Genomic DNA, 23500 nt, shown 5'->3' on the forward strand with positions numbered 1-23500 from the left:
CATATTTAATTAAGCTCGATCATTGGCAAGTGCTGTGGAATCACCCTATGAAAGGAACACTTCAAGGGAAATGCACAGGGACCAGCACATTGTATTTGCAGAACATCAGGCAAGAATGACAGTAGCTGATAGCTGACAAAGCAGTGGTTTAAAGAGCGGCTGCCAAGTAAGTTGCTATAAATCACTAAGATGGTAAACTCTGAAGAGATATTATAGGACTTTTTTATCATCCCTACTCTAAAAAATTAAAGACAGGAAAAAGAAAACCCAACAATTTGGCTGATACTTGTCAAGTACTTACTTTGTATAATGACAGACCTTGTCAAGTTGATTATATTTGTGGTTTTTCCATTGAAATTACCCATTATATTCATGTAATTCTGAGACTTTTAAAATCTCAACATTTATAAAATAAAGATTGGCCTAATGCCACATTCGTCAGGAATTTACTGCATGAACCTAATTGCATAAATGGTTGCTACTCGTTGGATCTGCAGGGATTTGGCATTTTACTGCTTAATCATAAATATTAAGCTTAAATAATGGCAGTTACCATTTTTCCATTCATAAAATAGTAACTACCTTATACCATTTTAATTTTAAATATTCAGAAAAAAGCATGCAGTGACTTTTACAATAAGCCAGATTTTGTTTTCTTGAAACCATATCATCACTCCTTAATTAACACAAAAACTATGTTCCTTGCTGGCAGCTGTTGCTATAAATCTGCTTTGGTATCGCTATTTAAGCAATTAAAAGTTAGAATACACACTTCAAAATTTTAGTATGATCTATGCAGAACAGGCACTCTGATCAGTGTTTTCAAAGACAGCTTTCTTAGAAGGTTCCTCAATAAACACTTCACAGTCTGATGATTTTTTTTTTTATGTGAGCATGTTGCACTAACACTTTGAGACAGAGAATAAAGACTGAGGTTCTCAAAACATGAGTACAATTCTGACATTAGTATAAGGCAAATTGCTTTTAACAGCGATGGCTTTTCTGCTAGCCTATCATACCTTGCACCCAAGTTTAGGAGACAGTCCCCAGTGATTTTCTTCACAGAGTTCACATTTTGGTCCCCGAGTGTGAGGGGGACAAATGCATTGGCCAGAATCAGCATTACAGTTGTTCTGAGTATGGGCACAGTCACAGGCTGCAAGAGAAATAGGACTGAATTATTAACTTTATCCTTGCTTTAGCTGCAGAGAAGAAACTCCAAGACCACTGATAGTGTTACTTTTCTTAATTAGGCAGTACACTTTATCCATTCCACGAGGAACTCCTTGCCATCCCTAATCACTGAGAAACAAATTATGACCACAGTGACCTTTCATCTTTTCATTGAAAGCCCATTATTGCTTCTTGACATAGCCTGTTGGTGGTTTAAAAAGCTGTGCTGCATTTCCACAGGGGAATCAACAAAGCCGAATAAAATTATTGTGGAGAAGAGTAAATTTGCAGGAAAAAAAATTCTATTATAGAGGATACAAAACTCATCAGGAGATATGATAAGGTTCTCAAGCAGGTGAAAGGATTAATCTCAGGAATTAGTACTTTTCAAGAATTGCTTAAAGAATAATAGGGATGGATAACTATTTTTATAATAACTAACTGCTGCAGAAAGCACTTCTCTATTTAAGAAATGCAATACTATTCTTGCTAAGAAGCAGAAGTTCAGAAAAGTGTTTTATTAATTGTTTTAGTAACATTTACAAAATTTTCAAAACTGAAATAGTTAAAGGCACCTAAGGGATCTTCTATTCTTAGAAATGACACAGTATATATGTTCCAAACCATAATCCTATCACATATTCTTACTGCAGATTCCATACTAGTATACAATTTGAGGCATGAAAAAAATGTTTGTCAGGTTGAAGAAAAGATAGGTATTCCTTTAGCTATACTGTGTTGAAAAGGCATCTTATAAACATCACAAATTATGATTTTTGATGGCATGTTCTCCATTTGGATTAACATTTGCCTCTGTATCATGACTAAAAATTGTGCATACCTAAGTGATGATGGGAAAATAGTCAATGACATCTTATCCAAGTATAAAATATATTTTTTAAGAATTAAATGAAAAAATAAGGTAAAAATCTGTAAGAGTAGTTGGTTCTGAACTTTTACAACTGCAGAAAAAAAGAAGTTTCTATTCTCTCTGAAGGACTAAAGAGTTTTGTAAAAAGAGACAAAGGAGCTATTGAGAATGTAATATTTCTTTCATGCAACTTTTATGAGTTGTTATTTCATAGTCACCACCTTTTACAAGGAACCACACAATAAGCAATCAAAGAAATGTTTTGTTCCCTAGCTTAATCAAAGTATTAGGAGACCATTCTACAGATTTTTCCGTAAAGTCATCAAAACAACTGGTCTTTGCCAGAGTTTAACATAAAATACATTGCTGAAAGAAATTCCTGACAAACCCTGAAAGGATCATGGATTAGAGCTTACGTGTGCAGCCACCATTCTGGAACGCATGAAAACCATGAGCACAACGATCACACTTTTCTCCAGCCACTCCTGGTACACAGTGACACTGCCCCTGATGATTGCAGTCCTCGGAAACTGAGCCAAATTGACTGCAATTGCAGGGAATGCAGCCAAGCCCAGCAAGCAGGCCATAATAACCATTCTGTTGGACAGAAAGTAAATACATTTGAGCTATACTTCGAAAGTTTTGAGAACAATACGATGCACACTCTTATTTTCTCTTGTTTACTTTCCCTGCTGTCTGACCTGCACTGTGTGACTGCTGTGGGAGGACTCCCTGCCTTTATCTCTTCACCGTTCCCAGCTATATGCAAGTATGCATCTGGGTGAAAAAGTGAACACTGGAACACTCTCCTGGTCCTCTAATCTCATCGTTGATACTTTATGTTTTAAAGTTTGAGGTTATTTTAATTTAAAGGCTTCCATGAGGTGAGAGTGGACTGTGCTGGTCAGGCACAGATTTCTGTGGATGTGAATGAAAGACCAGAACAGAGCAGGTCAGTGACATCCTGTATATGTGGATTGAAAGGCATTCAGCTGGGTTGGCACAAGGGCAGTAACTGGGCAGATTTCCTGCTCTGGCCTCTGAGGCAGTTCTACACTTAGCAAAGGCTGGAAACTGCTGTTTTGTATCACCAGTGAATATCTACTTGTTCTTATAACAGGCCTGTCTTTTAGCTAAATCCCTTTTTGGTGTTCAGCCACAAAGTATTTATTAGCACCAACCACATTCTTCAGATATTCCCACTCAGACTTCATTTTGCAGAAGCACAGCACTAAGATCCCTTCAGGTTTGTTACCAGTGTTTGGTTTGTTTTTTCAGTAAGCCTTTTCGACTGCAGGCTGTCACTCAGAGCAGCGCTAGCCTGAACAGCCCTATTCAGAAGGGTGCTGAGTCACCTATGTAGCTTCACATCTGCAGATGCACAGCAATTTGCAACCGCAAAAGCCTGTGCAGACAAACCTTTGGTCTCTGCACCAGCAACAGATCCCCTCTCTCCTGAATATAGTTGCTGTTATTCTCTGTATCTGTTCTAATCATCATCTATAAATAAACAGGAAGACCAAGACAAGAAAATGCAGATATTAGGAACAGGCAAATATTTGCTTACCAAGCACTTATCACATCTCTCTCCGATGACATTTGATTTGCACTGACAGAAGCCTGTCTCATGATGACAAGTACTCGAAAGGGAACCATTCACATGGCACTCACAAGCTTACACATAGACAAAAAGAAATCAAATTAAAAAGTTATTAATGTCTATTTATGTGTGTTCATTGTTACACAAAATTCCAAATTTGGTATGTATGTTTTACCTGTTTATATCCCATACACATTAATATACTCCAGTAATACCTGTACTACACATTTGGGCTAAAAGATATAAAAACATCACCTCTGTGAACAGACACATTTGAGAAGTTTCTTTCAGCCCTACATTTAACATTCAGAAGTAGGAAACATCTACAGTGAGTCACTGAAGGGACAGTATTAAGCAAGCCAATAAGCTGCAGGAATATGAAGTGTCAGACCCCAGCATAATGCATTCTTTCCTCAGGCTAACCCAACCAGTTTTCAACCTGCACTTGCCAACTCACAACTTGGAGATTAACTCTTTCAGCAAAGGTGCATATCTCCCTATCCATTCTGCTACATGCACACCACAATTTTGTGTTCTTCGATTTTGAGAGTAGTAATAGCTTATTACCATGGCAGCTTTTCTCAATCACTGCATCACCATAATAACCATCAGCACACTTTTCACAGTGGTGACCTGCTGTGTTCCCCAGACATTTCAGGCATTGTCCTGTGAAGGTATCGCAGTGGTCATCTTCTTGTGGGTTTACATTGCCATTGCATTCACAAGGAGCACACAATTGCCCAGGCACGAGTGGATTTCCATAGTAACCATTAGCACACCTGCACCAGAGATTAAAAACTTTATCAGCTGGAATGCAGTCATGTCAAACACTCTCCCCAGCCAAGGGAGTACTTCCTATTAAATTGTTATCTAAAGTGTCCCTGTATTAAAAGCAATGACAAACAGAAGGAAATTTTTATTAGGAATGTTCTACACGTGGTAGGGAGAATTCAAGTCAGGTAGGAAGATGAACAGTTAGCTATGACAATGATATAGGTATTTTACCCAAAGCTAGTGTACATACCTTTCACACTGAGAACCAGTATAGCCTGGGAGACATTTGTCACAGACAATTCCACCTCCTTCGCTCAGCTGGCAAGTAGGACTGAAACTAACAACAATGTGCGTGGCAGTCAGTATCAATACACAGAATCACAAGACTTCTACAAACATTCAATACCCACCATTCAAGTCCATGCACCTATCTATAAGACAATGTAATTAAAATTTTTTCTAGATTAACATCAATGTTTTAAACATTACAGAATGTCAAAATAAAGTTATCATTTTCAACATCTCTTCTTGAGTTTTTTTTTCTTTTAAAGGAAAGGAAAATTTTAAAACTTCCTAAGAACCTGGCCCTCTTTCTAGCAAATCTGTCCAATTTCTGTATCAAGCTCCCCTTTTTCACATGCAAAACTTCTGTCCTCTTGTTTTTTTCTGAAACATCATGAAAGATAACAGCGATTTTGCTGCCAAGGACAGGTCGAAGTATTACTTTCATCCTTCATGTACAAACTACACTAGTTGATTTAGCCTGTCATAGCTTAATCTATATATTGTCTACCTGGAAAAGCAATGATTCTATGAGATAGGCTCAACTGAAAAGGGCAAAAAAGTCTTTGTCTCTCTCCATCAGATTTCACAATATTTTTTCTTCATCTCACTTTCTGATTTTGCTGAAGATGCAAAAGAAAATCACACATAAGCATCTTACTTGTTCGCAGCAGAACTCAGAGGACATGCACAGGGCTGGCAGTCCTCAGAAGTTCCTTGGGATGGACTTCCATAGAAGCCAGGCAAGCACTGATCACAGAAAGGTCCTGTCGTGTTGTGTTGACAAGCCTGTGAGACATGGAAAAAAATCTTTTCATATCTACTCTTGGTTTTTCAGCCCCTGAGGGATCCCTGCAGATCCCTTACACTGCAGAAGTCTGCATGCAGTATAACATTCAAGGAGACAGCCATCAAGAAAAGAGTAGAACTTTGAAAATAAGTGGGTTTTTTTCTGAGTTGTAACAACAAATTCTAATTGTTTCTTTCCTATATTTTAGAATATACCTTACACCATGAAACCAGCCACTTTATTTATATGCAAACTTAAACATCTGTTGCATATTGCACACATTTGCAGTAACAAACTTCTTATACATTTCTTACTGGCATTTAGCCATTGTATTTCTTTCACCTTTAAATTTCAGAAGAGATCTGAAAGCTAAATTGTCTCTTCAGAAGGTAATGGTGTCAGTCATGGAAGATGCACATATACCTGAAATCGGGTATTCACCCAAAACACTGCTTAATTTTGTTCCTTTCAGGAAAAGTTTTATTGTCACCTGCAGCAAGCAAAGTTAAGATTTTTTTTTCAGCCAGTAGATGATGACATTTTTATTTTAGTTCTGATTATTCCCCACTTGAAACAAAAAACTGAAACAAACCGTTTATTGGAAAAAAATTTAATGGAATCCCCTGAAGGGATTCTGAAGTAAAGAATGAAAAGCAACAAAAATAAACACTCAGTACCCATAGCATGAAATTTACGTACACTGTAAACTTGTCTCCCACAGCCAAAATGCTCTCCCAATTCCTAAATAGATGCTTAAAACACAAACACTTTGAAGGATGACTTACAAAGCAAACACCATGAATATCACACTCAGTTGCATGCCCATTGCATTTGCAGGGTTGGCAAATACCTCCAAAGAGTATTCCATCCACACGGTAGTACCCAGGGAGACAGGACTGAAAAGAAATGAGGGGAAAAAAGCAGTAGCATTATGTGTGTTAAATGTACACATCAAAACATTTTCAAAGAGCCCACTTCCGACCACCCACCATCTGACTCATTCACATTGTGGTAACTGAATGCTCTTTCAACTCTACTGATGTCACTTTAGCTCTTTTCTGGTGGTTGTTTTTTACTTGCACTGGATAAAGCGGATAGAATTAACTCCATGAAACTTTGATTCAGCCCTTTGTCCCCTGGAGGCACATAAGTTTTGTGCAGTTGAATATGTGAAGTTCTTTATTATGGGATAATAAAAAACAGATGTTCTACCTCCTCTGCAGAATCATTAACGATGCTACGGCACTAGGCTTCATACCGAAATTATTTGTCAAAATAGTTCCTGCTATTCTGCAGATGGTGCTCTGCCTCCCTAATCTTTTATTCACAGATATATAATACACCACCTTGTGTGACACATTTGAACCTTGTGGGATTTTCCAAAGGCTAGCATTCATCCCTGCTAAGATTCCTTATTGCTTCCATAAACTTAATGACATAAACCAGAAATAAACTGTACATAATTCAGATCCAGGAAAAGTGCTATTAATGAGTAAGGTAAGCTCAAAAGAGCTTCACAGAGCTTTTACAGCTGCTCCCTTTGCAACACTGGTGTTGTAAACATATCATCATCTTTTAGTGCCACCAAACAGAATTCAAGAAATAAGTTTAAAATCCCATTTAATGTATCTGGAAGAAAATATCTACAGTACTGTGTACAGTATAGTAGACAGCATTTCACCACAGAACATATACTTTTATGGCAGTATAATTAAAGGCAGCCTGCCTTTAAATCTAGATGCTTTCAGATAGGAGATAATTTTGCACACATAAAACACTGTAAAAGGTTACCTCACAGGATATTCCTGTGTAACCTTGAGGACATTCACAGAATTCCACATCTGGTGCTGAAGAAAGATCTACAACATTTGCACTTGCAGTATCCAGGGTCACAGAGTCCAGCCTAGTATCAAGAATGAAAACATCACATCATTTGCTTGCCCAAACTTGATTTTGAACAGAATAGTTTACTTCTAGGGGAGTAACACTGCTGAGTGCTGCTCCCTGGCAGTGACAGCTGAGGAACAGGCACAAAATCTCTGCTGTAAAAAGACTATGACCACAGTCTTATCGCTGTATTTGCAATTCTGGGAGTAGATGTGCCTTCCTCCTGTCATCGCTGTTGTTACTACCATTGTCTCCTGTAGAGAGGTTTAAACAAAACCTTCTTCTTCTGTCATGGTATTAGAGGTATATCGGTGAGGAAGCCTTCTATTGCTGTCCTGAAATAAGACAGCTTTACCGAATCATGTCTAAAATAGACACATATTGCAGGTGAGTAAGTAGTGAGAAACAGCACCAGTTCATTGCTGATGCACAAAACAGAACAAAGCAAAACCTTTACTGTAAAGAATGGCATTATGTAGCAGAGACAATCTTCTCAGCCACAGGTAAAATAAATCTTTACATAACATTCCAGAAAGATGAACACCCTACCCCTAAATGGACATAAATATCACTACCTCTCAAGGGTACAACAAGGCATAAAGCAGATTTGGTATCAAGTCCAATGTTACTGACATGAAATGCTACCAAAATTAGGGAATGAGGAAGAAAGGCTATTGGTGAGGCTAAGGGAATTAAGTAAATAAATGATGAAGCACTGGCACTGATTCCCCTGAGAGCAGTAAGACTTTATTCCTGTATATCTTGGAGAACAGGTAAAACGGAGATCTGTAAAGACTGATGCAGATACTTCTAATGCTGACTTGAGACTATGGAATGACGAGTTAATCCATTCCAGACCAATTTTCCTATTAAGCACTCCCTTAGAGACGAATGTCAGTAAAATGCCAGGTTTTCAATAGTCAGTGATGGCTTAACTTGCCACATACCAAAACAAGCATACTGTTGTGACTTTTGGAGGTATTTCCATCTAACAAAGCTGTCATTGTAATAAGGCTTTTATGCAGTATTCCCTTAAAGCTGAAAACCATGTTTCTGCTATCAGATATCTTTAAAACAACCAAATGCCCTTTTCCACGCATTCCACATGAATGTATCTGGGCAGTAAGACCAGTCGTGAGGAAATATAGTAAAAAATGATTTTTTTCTAGACATTATTAACATAAAACTTTAGGAATACTGCCACTATGAATAGTGTTTAATATTCACAGAAATAATAGAAATATATAGATTAACTTGAATATTTTCTCTCCCTCACCTGTACACAGCTTTTTTGGCAATGTTGTAGTTGGCCCTGATCAGAAGATGGGTCACGTTTACCAGAACAGTCATCAACCTTTCCCGGTCTATAGCTTTTTTTGTATTGAAGTCTATGAAATTCTCCGATACAAATCTCACTGCATTAGAGTACTCCTCATACGGCTGTAATGACAAGCCCGCTGCTCTTGTACTCAAAATCTGTCCATTACCCTGAAATTGAAAGAGAGAGAAAACATTTTCCATATTTGCATCTAAATTTTATTTAGCAATTACATTTAGTGTCAGATATACATCCAGACAACTCAGAAAAGAGGCGATCAAACCAGATTTCTTGCACTAGAAAAAAAGTAAGTAAAAGGTCTGCATTTTCCATGGCTTCAGGAAGTCTACAATCACATTTCCTTTTGGTTCAGAGACTTCAGAAATATTTGGTTTTCTTTTGGAAAAAGAATTAAATTAAATTTAAATTTAAAAAAACAGAATGTGTTTTCTCCTTTGTTATATGGCTAAGTATGGTTTACAAAGTAAAGCTTTCCTGGAGGTGCCTGGAGTAAGTATAGAGCCTTACTTTTTAATTGCAACATAAAACATAAAAAGCTATCAGCAAAAACACTCATCTATTTCATAAATGTAAGTCCTTACAGCTTATTGTGGTTTGTCAACAGAACCTTGTACATTTGGTAATGAACACCTCACCTGTTTACATAAAGGTTTAAATGATAAATACCTGAATTTTAAAACTACTATTGGTATACCTACAATTTCAGAGAAACAAATCAGAAAATCAGAGAAACAATTAGTAACAAAATCTTGGTAGTGTCTTTTAAGAAGGGACTTTAAATCAAGAAAACTACTACTACAGAAATATTATTCTTTTCCTTTTTTAACCCCTTCATAGATTCCCAATAATGTCTGAATAGTAAAAAGCTGAAAAAAAAATCCACCTGAATGATGACATCCACACTAGATACTATATCACTGTCCACGCTCTCCATTGGAATGTCATAAGATACTGTATACTTCAAGTCTCCACCAAAAGCTGTGAGCTGAAATAACAAAAAGCCATGCCTTAACAACACAAAAACCTCCAACCAACACAAAGAAGCGACATGCAACAGTAAAATGTCGAAATTTTATGAGTACATGGGCTTACAAATACCACTTTCCAGCGAAAATTTAACACGCCACGCATATCAGCAGAGGGACAAGCACTGGCTTGTTGCTGTGCAGGTGGGGGAAAGCTAGCTGAAGGCTCTACAGATGATTCAGATAAGTGCCCTCATTGAGTGAAACACCTACAGGACTTCCAGAGGTTTACACTACTGTTCTAGCCAAGGGGGCACAGCATGTTGGAGTTAGTCACATTCCATACTCCACCTTTCAGGCTCCTTAGACCCATAACTGCTGCTGACTACTTCAAAGTAAATTTAAGAGTAGTACCAAGAGTTAGACCTATATTAAATGGACAGGAGACCAGAAATTGAGTGTTGCAAAACTATTCCTTAATGTTACACTTTTGAGACTTGTGCTCATTTACTGTGTCGCCATACTAAGAAACGAGGCTGCATGGGCAAAGACACTTGACCAAAAATAAAAAATTGAAGTTGCAAGGTCCCCTCTACTCGGCACTTATTAGACCTCAGCTGGGGTTCTGAGTGCAGTTCTGGAAAGAGCCCAGAAAAGGGCCGCTAAGAGCCTGGAGCATCTTTCATATGAAGAAAGACTGAGAGCACCAGGGTTGTCCAGCCTAGTGAAGGCTCAGGGGGATCTCATCGTGTATACAAACACCTGAAAGGAGAGTGCAAAGAAGACAGAACCAGGCTCGTTTAAGTGGTGCCCAGTGATAGACAGAGCAAGAGGCAACAGCACAAACTGAAACACAGGAGGTTCTCTTTGAATATCAGGAAACACTTTTTTATTGTGAGGGTGACTGGTTGTCCAGAAGGGCAAAAAATGGGAGACCCAGAGCTTTAGGTAGCAACCAAGGCAAAAATTAATGACTAGCTGGTTGGAAAATATAAATGCAAAATGAGAGATGGCCAATAGGCAGGTAGAAATGTAATGATCTTGTCTACTGTATTGGACAAGGTGTGAAGGGTGTAAGCTTTGGGAGAGAAGCTAAGAGTATGGGGAATGTGAGCATATAAGTTAATAGCAGTCAAGAGAAATAAGAGAGATTATATTGTGTCAAAAGATGGGCAGAGAAGGAAGTGGGAAGATAAATGAACTCACAGAGCAAGAAGAGGGTACTGGGAATATCTGGCCAGGAACTCTATTATTTGAAGAGCAGAGATAGATTGGGAAGTCTGGTAATATTGGGGTTTATGTGTACGTAAACCATATATTTTAGAGCAATGTGGTATGACTAAAATAAACTATGAAGGAGTTTTGACTGTAGCTGAGAACTTACTTTATTTCCCAGATATGGCTCAGGTGCTGACCAGTAATAAGTATGTTTCAGTACTTTGACAGCCTCAGTGTTGTTAATACTTATTTGACGGGGTCCATCAAATTGGCTTCGCTGAGGTTGCACGCTCCTTGCATTATACAGATCAGTAACAAGCCATCCAGTCATGTCTGATATCTGTCAGAAAGAATTGCAATATTAATGGAGTCAGGCTTTGTGTCACTAAACTTAACCCCTCCCTAGATATTCATTCGAACTGATGGATCTGTAACCTTTCATTAATACAGTCTGACATCCAGTACATGCAAATGTGCCTCTTCATACTAGCATTGTCACTACCTCTTTATTAGATGGGAACAAAAATATAATGACTGTGATTTTCATCCTTCCAATAAAATTAGTATTATACCTATGTAATTCCCCGAGATAGAATTACAGAAACTTCAAGGGCTTTGAGGTCTCTCATCCTCATTTATAGGTAGGGCTCAGCTGCAGGAAAATTAAATCCAGAGTCCCAGAAGAGGTAGAAGATGAGACAACTTTATTCTTTTCACTGAAAGAGTTTTATACAAGCATTTTAGAACTTCAATTTGATATGTTTTCCTATCTTTTTATTGGCACACAAAATGGGACTAAAGTGTGGCTAGCTCTGCAAAGGTACAGAAGGAATTTGGTGGAAAAATAGTGTCCCCAAAGGCCCCTTCCTCAAGAAATGTCTATTCAGAAGACAGTGATATTTATAATTACTCTGCTTTCTAAGAAAACAAGTACTGGAAATACTATCAGAGGTCACTCTAGCCTTGCCTAATAGGTATGACAGTAAGGAAACAGATTTGGTCAAGGAAACAGCACAAGGTCAGAAAATAAAAATGCATTTTTCCAGTGCATTATCACTGCCTACACTACCCAATATTTCTGGTATTACTGCAAGTCAGTGGGGCCAAAGCCTGCACTGGGATGACATGCTGACTACCTCAGAGTTGCCAAGTGACACTGAAAATCCATTCTTCTGTAAGGAGACACATGCCAGAATTTGCAGTTCACTTGGGTGCATGCCAAAGAGAAATATAGTACATTTTGCAGCTGCCTGAGGAAAGAATATTAGGTCATGGGCATAACATACCTGACTGATGGGCCATGTTAGGCTGTCACAGACATCAGAAACCCCAAAGCAGAAACACTCTGTGCAGCCCTGAGGATTTCTTTCTTGCAAATTGTAGAATCCTGGTTTACAGAGATCACAGTCTTCACCTTCTACATTTTCCTGTCAATGGCATATAACATTTGTTTTGCATCAGCATTATTATGGTAACAAATACAGTGGATTAGACAGGATTTAGGCACACAGCATTCAGAAGCTTATAAAACAGATTTCAGCACAGCAGGATTATGGAATAAGACTCGGAGCTTAAAACTAAAATTGATTGGAAAAGTTCATCAGAATTTGCCGGTTCATCAAAATCTAAACATGCCCTGGCAAGGGCTCTATTGCAGTGAAATTTCAGCACATGGGCAAGATTTGAAAAGCTTCTGCCAGCTTGCCAGTATCCTTCTCTCGTAGCTTGAATTTGTAGGTTGCACTGGAGAAAAGTTCCCATATTTATTGAATCCACATAGTCTACATACAGCATAGTTCACCTTTAAGGCCAGGCTCCTGGAGCTACCACAGTCAACTCAAGATAACAGTTCCTCAACCATCAATTAATACTTAAAACTGTGATCCTCACCATTGCTGCCACCTCTTCCTGGAGGAACTTATGCTAGCTGGCAGCTCTTCCTTCTAATATGCTCTGGCTAAGGTCCAAAAACTCCTACTCCAAAAGTAGAGGTTCTCCGCTCCTTTAGCTCCTACCACTGGCCTGCTGCCTCCTTACCGTGCAAATTGGGTACTTCAGAGCATACTGCTACATACCTCTTTCAATGTAGAATTTACAAGGGAAAAAAAAAATAACCGAAACTGTACCAATTTTTCTTTTTGTAAAATCTGCACAGACAATATGTAGTTATTTATTCAAAAAGTTTAGACAATTGCTGCTGATGACCCAACAAGTCGAGAAAATATTTGGTAAATGCCACAAAGCTGTGTAAATAGTAGATCTCCATGGGAATTTATACACAGAAACACTTCCCGCTGCCAGGAACAGATTTATGATCATGTCCTAGCTTCATACCGGGACAACACCTGGACAGACATCACTTTCCCATCTCAACCTTTGGTTTCCACTACAGGAAAACTCCACTACAGAGGTGAAGAGAACTTTACCGACCACCCTACAAAGTTCCCTGATACGTATGTTTAGGATACCAGGACTGAGGGGTATACCGTGAAGCATACCTGTCTTGCTATTTTGAGGAGGCCTGTATGAACTTTGTATTGCAATTTGAAATGCCTGTGGACCAAATTCTGCTTTCAGAAGCAGTTACCAGGGTAACTCCACTTCATCCAAAAGAATCACTCCAGATTCCACTTACATCAGATTTGGTCCCATGGAGCAAATTTCACGCTTCCCAAAGAGAAATTTGAGACCTTTGGTGGCAATGCTACCAACTGTCTCTTCTCCTGGACCAGTGTTTGGCATATCAAGTTTACATAACACCTCTCTAAACAGGTAGGTTATACACTTCTGTAAACAAAGTACAAAGTGTTTTTGCAAACCGTATGAAAAATTTATGAACCCCCTGCTCTGATTCAAAGGCTGAGGATGACTTCTTTCTATTTGTTAATATCCAAGCCTGGGAAAAATCTCAGGCAAAGGGCCTCCTGAGATAATGAGATCTTGGATTTTTACAGAAATAATATTTGCATGCTCTTTTCACGTTTTTTATTTCTCAGTCTTCAGGATGCACTTGGATCACACATTTCACTGTGACTAACATTATTAGACAGAAATTACAATTAATAAATTGTAAATCTTAATGAAAAACAAAAATCTTTACACAGTGACTAGACCTCAAGAGTGTGTTTCAGAAAAGATCAAATATTTGAAATTCAGAGTATAAAAAGGAATAGCTTGCACTACTGTGTTCACAGAGACTGCATAGGCTTAGAAATCCTGTCTCCTTCATTTGATATGTGGACACAACTTTTCTCCTTCCTTAGTTTCACCTCTACAGGTAGGCTGCTGGCTGGTGACACTCTCAGTGATCTGGCCTAAAAATTCTGTATGCCAGACTCATGCCCACAACAGCACTGAAATGGGACAGTTTCTCTTTCAGTTTATACTGAAATTTTCATCACCAGTTAGCCGAATTGTCCGATATACTGTTACTCTAGCTCAAAATCAGGGAAAATGGTTGTATCTCTTTTTCCATATTTAAATTGGCCACTGGTGCTATTTTTTTTTCTTCCAGACTTTGCTTGTTTATATGTTTGATATTTTGGATCAAATAAATTGTGCAAAAGGACTAAGAAGTTTCAGAAAAATTGTCAAACAAACCACATTTTTTTTTGGCTCCCATTCATTGTCATACTTGGCAACAAATATATAAACTACTAGCTAAGATTTGATTCAGAAAATTAAGTGTAACTTCTTTAAATATTGACACGCAGCTTTGTAATAAAGTTCAGCAGAATCTACAGCTGCAAGATATTTCAAGCGGCTTGGACATTTACCAGAAAATAAAAGAAGGCTGCAAAACTTGTCTCTTTTTTAACATTTTTATGGCTTATATTTTGTAATCAAATAATTAAATCCCATTTCATATATACATTTAATGTAATTGTTCCAATCGCTCTTTCCAAACACATGCTGTTTCTTCACACAAAGCAGATGTTATGAACACATCCTTTCTTTACAAGAAATCAGTGACTGTGAAGAGAAATATCAGCTCATCCCTAAAACCAAATCCAGCAAGGCATACTGTCAATTTCTCTGTGATTCACCTTCACACACACAGGTGTAGTTATTTGAATTTAATGTCAATCTGGTCCATTATTACAGAAAATGGTATACCAGTAACATACAGAACTATTTAACCTAAATTATCATATTTTTTCAGTAGAGGGAATAGTTCGTAATTTTAAGTTCTAGGTGTCAGGTCTACAGTTACACCAGTTACTTCCTATAAAAGAAGTGATCTCTTCAGTTAAGGAAGTAGTTTCACTTATTCAAAAGTAGTTTATGAATCAATCCACATATTCATTTTTAAAGAAAAATGACATTTTAATACTCACTTTGCAAAGACAAGGCTCCGTGCATGGGTCTTCATTAATGCTACCAATCAGGCTGCAGTTACAACGCAGGCAGTTTGGATAGCCCCGATACCCAAATGCACAACGATCACATTTTTCTCCAGTGTAACCTTCTCTGCATTGACACTGACCTGGCCAAGTCCCTTGAAAAGCAAAAATACAGAAACAAATAAATAAGAGCAGCCAGTAGGTTGGATTCAAGACGTCTCAGAGGGTGCAAGTAACTTAACATTCCTTTTTTATTACACGCCATGTTATACTACACAAAGATACTTGGCATAATGTCAGTCTTCACCATATTTTTCATGTTTAGAGTACCAGATGCACAGAAACAGCACGAAAATGGATTTTGTGACAGCTGTAACAGTATTCATAAACAACACAGTGTTAGATCTCAATCCTTCACATTGTTTTACATAGTCAGAGGCCACCATCCCCACACAAGGACACATTCAGGGAACTGACATTCCTTAAATCCTAAGAGTATATTATGCCTCATCTATTCTTCCTAAATATTTACTATTATTTTGAAGTGGTACCTAACTGGCCAGAAATATATCCAGATCTGAATTTTAGAGAATAAAAGGCGTTTCTCACTCCCTTACCATGCTGTGAGTCAGAATGGTGCTCATCTTTAATGCAGTTAGAACTCAGAGAGCCGAATGGGTCGCAGGCACAGGGATAGCAGGGGTGATCTTCATAGGGAGAAACCTACAAACAAACATTCTCTGTTAAATCCTCAAATTATTAACTGGGAAAAATAATGTTACATTTGTTTCTTGTCTGGGATCACCAGAACTAATACAAATGAAGACTGGGAAAGCTAGTGTGCAGCATTAGATCAAGGGACTAGTTTAATTTTAGAAAAGAGAAGATCGGGGATTGCAGCCTAGAAAAAAAACCTTAAATGTGGAAAAAAAATTTGGTCTTCAATAGCACAAAGGTATAGTAACTGCTAATGACTGGAAGCTGAAGCCCAACACATTCAGCATAAATAGATAATTTTTTTAATGTAGCAGCAATTAACCACTGTGATGGTTTGCCAAAGATTATGGAAATGTTTAAGATAAGAATGGATCCTTTTTGCAAAGATACTCTGGTTCAAAGGGGAAGGAAATGAAAGAAATCCTTGGCTCTGTGTTCAATAGGAGGATAGATTATCTATTCATGAAGATTCATTGTGGCTTCATGATCTATGCATCTTTGAAATATAAGGCAATGCAATTCATATGACAAGGACTTTCTTTTCTTTCAGGGAAAATTTTCCTTTGAGGTGCTTCAAATGTAAGCAAACCAGTAATGACCTCTAGATACATATTTATTGGCTACAAGTTGATTGAAGACTTCTCTTCAAAGCTTCTTACAGCAAGTGAATCAGACACTCTCCTGACTCCAGCTTATTTGTTTCGTTGAGCTGTGCCTGCTGTCTATCCATACTCCTACAGACTCACCCTTGCTCTCTGCAGCAATTTATGCTGGATTTCTAAAGCATGGGTTTTCCAAAATATGCATGAACCTGCCAAAGCAAGACCTCGTGGGGTAGAAATTTAGTTCAGTATATCTCATTATACAGAGACCTCTAACATTGCAGGAAATTCATATGTTTAACTCTGATAGTCACATCTTAACAAATGTCTTTTGTGGAGCATACGTCATTTTTCCAAAGGGTGACACTAGTTAATAAACTGGAAAGTACACAGGCTCAGCGAGCACATGTTCTACAATAATCACGTCAATAATGAGAAGTATATTTGTTGCAACATCTCATGAGACAAAGAGTCTGATCTTAGAACCATGTAATAGTGCTTTTTTACACAGGTTGACACGGGCTGATATAGTATGGTACACAATTTTGACACTTCTGAAGACACCGAAACTTCAATATTGGCACTTTTTAAAACTTTATCCACAGGAGAAATGGATTTCCTATCAGAACATCTACATTTCCACACTAGGACTTCAATTTTCATCTTCATTTATTCTTTTCTTCTCCAACTTCCCTCCCACACAACTGAGCATGAATTTTATGTTTTTCTCTGCAAGTTTTGGTGGTATGTCATCCATTAAAAAAAAAACAAAACACCTCTATAGCTTTTAGCTATTTGGCAACTGAGAAACATATACATATATTCATTATGAAGAGCTGAAATACACATCACCATATCATGTTGTAATTCACCAAACTATTAGAATGGTATTTTCCAAATCTTACTTTGTGTGGTCTAAAATATCCATCAGCACACATTTCACAGTTGATCCCAGTAGTATGTTGAGTACAGTTTAAGCACACGCCACCTCCTATATACTGGCCATGAATATCCATGCTCCTTTTCTGATCTGCAATACTCTGATTGTAATAACAATCTTCTGCTTTGTTATGACAGTTGCACTCTGAGAAGGAATGGAAAAGACATTCTTTTTTTTTTTTTTTATTTACATAGTATAACATTTCCTATAACATTGACGTTTTTCGAAGTGGAAAATGTAAGTAGAAGAGCATGCCAATTCATCTCAAAAGTGTGCATTTTTCCATTTAACCATGCTATATGCTTCGGCAGTCTTATACACTGTATTTCTTATCAAGTAAGCACATTTCAAAACCACTGTAAGCACTTCAATAGCACCATTTTTAACAGTATTCTGTGGACCCCACTAAGACAATCCTGTCAAGACTGATGTTGATAGTGGTATGTGCTATTACCAATAACTGTTCTTTCATTTTCTGTCCTCTGCATTGCAGAAGAAAATCTGCCTAATTCTTCTCTTATTTGTATTATAGACAAAATTCTGAGAAGCCAACCATGTCAGTACATAAGTATAAATTTGATTTAGGTTAGAGGATACTTTGGTCCAAACAGTCATAAACACCTACTTGTATAAAGACTTCAAATAAAGAGACTACTTCTCCATTTGCAACTGTACGTTTTATCTAATAAGTTCTTAATTGTCTGCAGCTTGTGCTATGCTGTAGCGATGTGAAAAGAGAAAATGCACTAACTAGCCCCAGCAACACATTCAGCTTTACTGGCACAGCTTAAGTCAATCTATCAGACCATCTGAAACTGGCCAATAAGGAGTTTCTTTCAAAACATCTGTTATCAGAACAAAGTTGTTTATCTGACAAAATTAATGATCAATGTAAGAAATTTGCATTTCAAGTAGCTAACAAAATGATTGATGCAAATCTGCCAGTTTTTACAGGAGCATAATAAATATCTAGGTCTCTTTGAAAAAGAGACTCTGAAAGCTTTACATCATGACAACTCCGCTAGCCAGGGAGTCATACTGGATAGAATATTTAAAAAAATCTTAATACTTATAATTAGAAGTAGGTTCTCTCCCTTTAAACAATGTCATAAAGACAGTTAATAGTATGTGTGTTTTCCTTGGGAATTTGTATAGACCTATATGAAAGGCAACCTCAAACAACAACATAATAAGCCTTTATGGGACTCTCTAAACCTCTGTGCATACTTACTCTCACATTTGTTCCCAGCAGAAATGGTCCCTGGTCTCCACGGTTTCTGGTGGTAGCCTGGACAGCACTTATTACAGCTCTCTCCACATGTGTTGTGTTCACACTGGCACTGTAATTTCTAAAAATAAAAAAAAACTGCTCTGTTGAAATATTTTTAAATGGATAATTTAAATCATTATTGCCAAATGTCTGCCTAATATCAGACTTACTCCAAAAAATGTAAAGACCCACAAATATCATTAGACTGCTCGACCACGCTGTATCTACTGTTACAGGATAGCCTTTCTAGAACAGGAGGGACAAATCTCCTGTATTGCAAGAGAGACTATTTCTTGCTGTGCCCCTTGAATTGTTTCAATTTAATGCCAAAGAGTTTACTTCAAGAAAGTTACATTACCAGAGACCCAGATATGTTTACACAGAAAAGGAAGCCAATTATGGCAAATAATTTGTGTGTACCATATCATAAGATCTCGTTTAGCCTCCTCTTCATCATTCTCCTTAGGCAAAGCATTTTTTTTCCTTTTTTATTGGAAAAGTTGTTTTGTGAAAATAAATCAATGATATTAAAGAATACCTTTGTGATTTCATCCAGGGGGCAGCTTCGAGCATGGCCGTAACAAATGCACATGCCACCAACAGAGATGTCCTTTATTGAGTAGTAGTACTTCAAAAAAAAAAAAAAAGTTGAAAAAGGGATAAATAAAATTAATTTGCATATATTTACATCTTTGCCTCTACTCTAGAAAATAAAATTTTTGCCACTTGGGGAAACCTTGCGTTTTGTGAAAATTTTCTTTCCCCATATTTTTGCTCACTAGTACAAAACAATAACCGACTTTCAACTTTAAATGAGTATGCACAATTCATCAGCTCAAGTAAAGACCACCAAATGTGACCACAGCCAAAATTCACTTGTAAAAAAAAAATAAAAATCTTTTTCACCCTGTAAGAAGCCATGAAGCATAATAAATTGCTGTATTTTAATTTCAGTCTGGGGAATAAGAGTACATTTTCTTACAATGGCAACTCTGCCCTCCCTTAAAACCAGTTTGTGCACTTGCTTCCAGATCAGCTCTTTGCTACTAGTGTGTAGGCACTGTATTACTGGATCCAAATTCTTAGTTTAAAAATTGGTGATACAGCAGAGTACAATCCATTAATATTGCCAGGTCGTGAGCAAAAGCAACATACATAAGGAAAGGATTTAATTTTCAAGGCAAGGAAGAGGCAGGAAATAACCATCTGTGTTCAGTTACAGCTGCAGTATCAACATGGTTGACCTGTTGGGATCCTGGGAAGTATGTACTACCAGGGAATGAAAAAGAAACACTTTTTGAGGATACTTCTAAGGAAAGAGTTCAGGACTCTCAGACCTAACGACCTCACAGTCATCTGTTTTGGGAACAGGAGGTGTCCCTGGGTGTTCAGGCATGCTGACTCCTGGACTGTAATGTCTTTGAAGGATCTTGGAGCTGGAGCAAACTAGCCTCTTTGATTTTATACTTAATTTTTTTATGTTTTTAAATTTTTTATTATTTTTAGTGTTTTAGTATTTTTTTATTGTTATGGGCTTGAATTGCAAAAAAACATTTGGGGATTTATCATAAACAGTAAGTTCTTAACTACAGAGAAGAAAGTCCAGCCTGAGAAAAGTAGGAGGACAGAAGCAGAGCTATAGTTCTTAGTAACAGAGGGAATTCCTTTGTCTTGTTTTCTTAAAACTCACAGTGCATGGCTCACAGCAGCTGTCTGCAGCTTGAAGCTGAACAAGAAACCAATGTTAATCAAATGCTACAGACAGAAATAAATAGAATACAGAACTAAAGGTGCTGTTGAACACTTAGAAAAGTTCTGCATCAGCCCTTTTACAAAGCCATGTACAAGAAACTGACATAATTGGTATCAAAAACTGGATATAAAGTCTTCAAAAGGAATAGAAACACAATCCAGAAAGCTGGAAGTCATTACCTTGTGGTTGTAGTTGGTTGCACATTGAGACACAAGGTCAGATACCAGGATTTGGTAACCCTGCCCAATAAAACCCGCATCTTGTGAAGATAAAGATGGGTAGCTTTCATGCAAAACTGCACTAAGTAGCACTAGGTAGGGTAGTCTTAAGCCCTGGATTGCACAAGTGTGTGTGTTAGAAAAACAATGGGAACACTTGTCCTCAACACCCTTGCTTCACAACTGTATGTTTGTATGCTTCCATGTTGAGCCTTTCTTTTTGGGGTGTATTTCTTCTATTACAATAATATCAACAGACCTAAATGTCAACTAGCCTGCTCCACAGGAACATCTCACCTGCTCAAGCTGTGCATTAACCATTTCCCTATGGTCAGCTTCCAACACTCTGCACTTGCAATCTCCATGCTAGCAATTCCCACATGGGGCAGATGGAACAAGCAGAACATCCAGATTTTACACTTTAGAAACTCTGCAACTGAGTGGACATGTCCATGATCAAGGTAAGAGTGGGGCTGCCTTGAAAGTACCCACCAAATCCCGACCAATTCCAAGACCCTTTCCCCCTTCTGTACCCAGCAACCGAATCAAACCTCACAGAAGCAGTGTCACTGCACAAGGATTGCCTGTATCAGAGAAGCTACCACAATGCAAGAACCCCATTGCTGTACAAGAATTTGCCTGCAGATGTACTTTAATGCTAAAAACTACAGAGGAAGGGGAAGAAGAAACAATTCTCATATTCTTCTGTCCTCATCAGAAAGCCTACCTTCATAGAAAAACCTGAAGCCACTGATATCCTAACCTATGGGTCTCAGGCAAATTAAGAAGAGGGTCAAAATGCAAAATACAAAGCAGAAATACTGCAGGACAGTTAATTCATGGTAGGTAGTTATTAGGGGCTCCAACACTCAATTCCTCTGAGAGCTTGAATAAGTCAGCCTAAGTGCTTCATGCCTCAGTCTCCCCAGTTTCAGTATCAAATGTGTAAAGTTAATACTCTCAGAATTCTCTCCAAGTGTTTCTTCTATTATTAATTCATAGGCTTTAAAACAATTTATTACAGCAGCCTTAAAACAATGAAGAAAACTCTCATCAGACATTAAAATTCACAATGGCAAGTTTTCCAAATAATTACTTTTTACAAACCAGAGCACTGAGTCCTAAAATCATTGATACACCAGAAAAGGTACTGCAGTTGCATCTAGAGCAACCCCAAGTGACTTTTCCATCAGCCAAACCATATTTTTTTATTTTCATGATAAAGCATTATAAATACTGTCCTGAGCATAAATCATTTACACAAATAAATAAAACAAAAAGCAAACAAATAAAAAACAATCTCTAAAAAGCATTTCTTTGAAGTTGTTTCTGACAAAGTATTGTTGTTAATAAAGTCAAAGGGAAGGCAAGAATTATTTAACAACCTATCAAAACAATTCTGTGAGTGACAAGGATCAAACATTACCTCCTCCTCAAACAGATCAGAAAAGGCTCTCCCATCAAGTCATACTGAATACCTTTTATGAACAATCATCTTACCCTTCTGGTAACAATGGGGTCTAGTTCTTTAGGATCATTATGGCTGAGAGTCATGAGGTCAGCATTAAGAGTTCTAATACGCTGCAGTCGTAGGCGAATGTATCGTGCAGAAGTAAACTCCAAAAGCTTTTGTGAAGGATCATCGGCGCTAGGCCTACCGTTGATCAGTGATGTGTGAATCTAGAAAGAGGGATTGGCTTAATCATAAATATAATATGATTCATTTGCAAGAACAAACATCTTAGTCTGAGAACTAAAAACATAGAACTTAAGCTTGTTTTCCAACAACACAGGATGGCGAGATGTTAAACTATCTGGAATTCTTTTTCTCTTCCCCATCCTCTACCTGCAGGTAGAATTCTTGCTTCCTGATTCATGCAGTTCTGAAATCACCACTCGTCGTAGTCTCAAGTGTTCTGGACTTTTGTGGAGATAGCATAAAGAGAAAAACAGTACCACAAGCAAGTCCTTAGTTTCCCCGGTCTTCCTTCCTGTCCCTTATTGAGATGGAACATGTAACTCTGGCCATGAGCACAGCTTTGTACTTAAGAGATTTCTCCTCCACAATTTGTAAAGATCGTATTGCAAAACATAATATTGCGCACATGCTCCAGATGGAGTCATTAATCCTATGCTTTGCTGGCACAGGGCTGCCCAATCAGCAAGGAGTACTTAGTGATAGGACAGCACAGTGGGAAGCCACAACACATAGGACAATTGAAAGCAAGCTGTCACCACAAACCAACCCATCCAGCCTCACTAAGACGGCTTTTGGTAAAAGCTGCACAACTTCTTCTGGCAACAGACCCTTCCATCTTTCCAAAGCAACTCAGGAACACTCAAGGATTTAGTCTCATACGACCATGCAGTTCCTGCTCTGTTTTATAGAAGAAACTGAAAAATGACACCTTACAGGACACAAACAAACGTTAAACAGTTCACCTGGTGTCCACAACAAATAAGGGGTCATACTTTCGGCTTGTCAGCTACATTTTAGATGCATGACATATCCTCATATATGAAGTCTAATTTTGTCTCATATACTACTCTTGAATTTATAGTTTCAACTTTGTCCAGTAGTGTCAAATCACTCCTCTGAAAATATTGTTAAATATTTAAGATTTTTTAATTATTTTTTTTTTTTAAATCTTAATTCTGTAGCAGAGCTAGACAGCACCTTATATAATATTCAGCTCTCACAGAAACACAGAGCATTCTTCTACTCCGTTTCCTACCTCTAAGCAGGATTTACTAGACT

The 23500-nt window shown here is 37.8% G+C and overlaps 1 protein-coding gene across 1 annotated transcript in view; it reads right to left on the reverse strand.

The window, feature by feature from the left end:
• Positions 1 to 23500, reverse strand: part of LAMA1 (laminin subunit alpha 1) — a 111108-nt gene that overhangs the window by 47827 nt on the left and 39781 nt on the right. Inside the window, exons 5-22 of the mRNA XM_074146799.1 lie at positions 22243 to 22422; positions 19310 to 19399; positions 18733 to 18850; positions 17467 to 17645; positions 15860 to 15965; positions 15237 to 15397; positions 12186 to 12326; positions 11066 to 11239; positions 9600 to 9701; positions 8654 to 8865; positions 7282 to 7393; positions 6276 to 6386; positions 5362 to 5489; positions 4669 to 4755; positions 4212 to 4423; positions 3612 to 3718; positions 2461 to 2641; positions 1020 to 1156 (exon numbers count right to left, since the gene is read on the reverse strand). Coding sequence (XP_074002900.1) covers positions 1020 to 1156; positions 2461 to 2641; positions 3612 to 3718; positions 4212 to 4423; positions 4669 to 4755; positions 5362 to 5489; positions 6276 to 6386; positions 7282 to 7393; positions 8654 to 8865; positions 9600 to 9701; positions 11066 to 11239; positions 12186 to 12326; positions 15237 to 15397; positions 15860 to 15965; positions 17467 to 17645; positions 18733 to 18850; positions 19310 to 19399; positions 22243 to 22422 — 2538 coding nt within the window. The remainder of the gene's footprint in view (positions 1 to 1019; positions 1157 to 2460; positions 2642 to 3611; positions 3719 to 4211; positions 4424 to 4668; positions 4756 to 5361; positions 5490 to 6275; positions 6387 to 7281; positions 7394 to 8653; positions 8866 to 9599; positions 9702 to 11065; positions 11240 to 12185; positions 12327 to 15236; positions 15398 to 15859; positions 15966 to 17466; positions 17646 to 18732; positions 18851 to 19309; positions 19400 to 22242; positions 22423 to 23500) is intronic.

The sequence above is a fragment of the Numenius arquata genome, chromosome 4, assembly GCF_964106895.1.
Source record: "Numenius arquata chromosome 4, bNumArq3.hap1.1, whole genome shotgun sequence".
NCBI classification, from domain to species: domain Eukaryota; kingdom Metazoa; phylum Chordata; class Aves; order Charadriiformes; family Scolopacidae; genus Numenius; species Numenius arquata.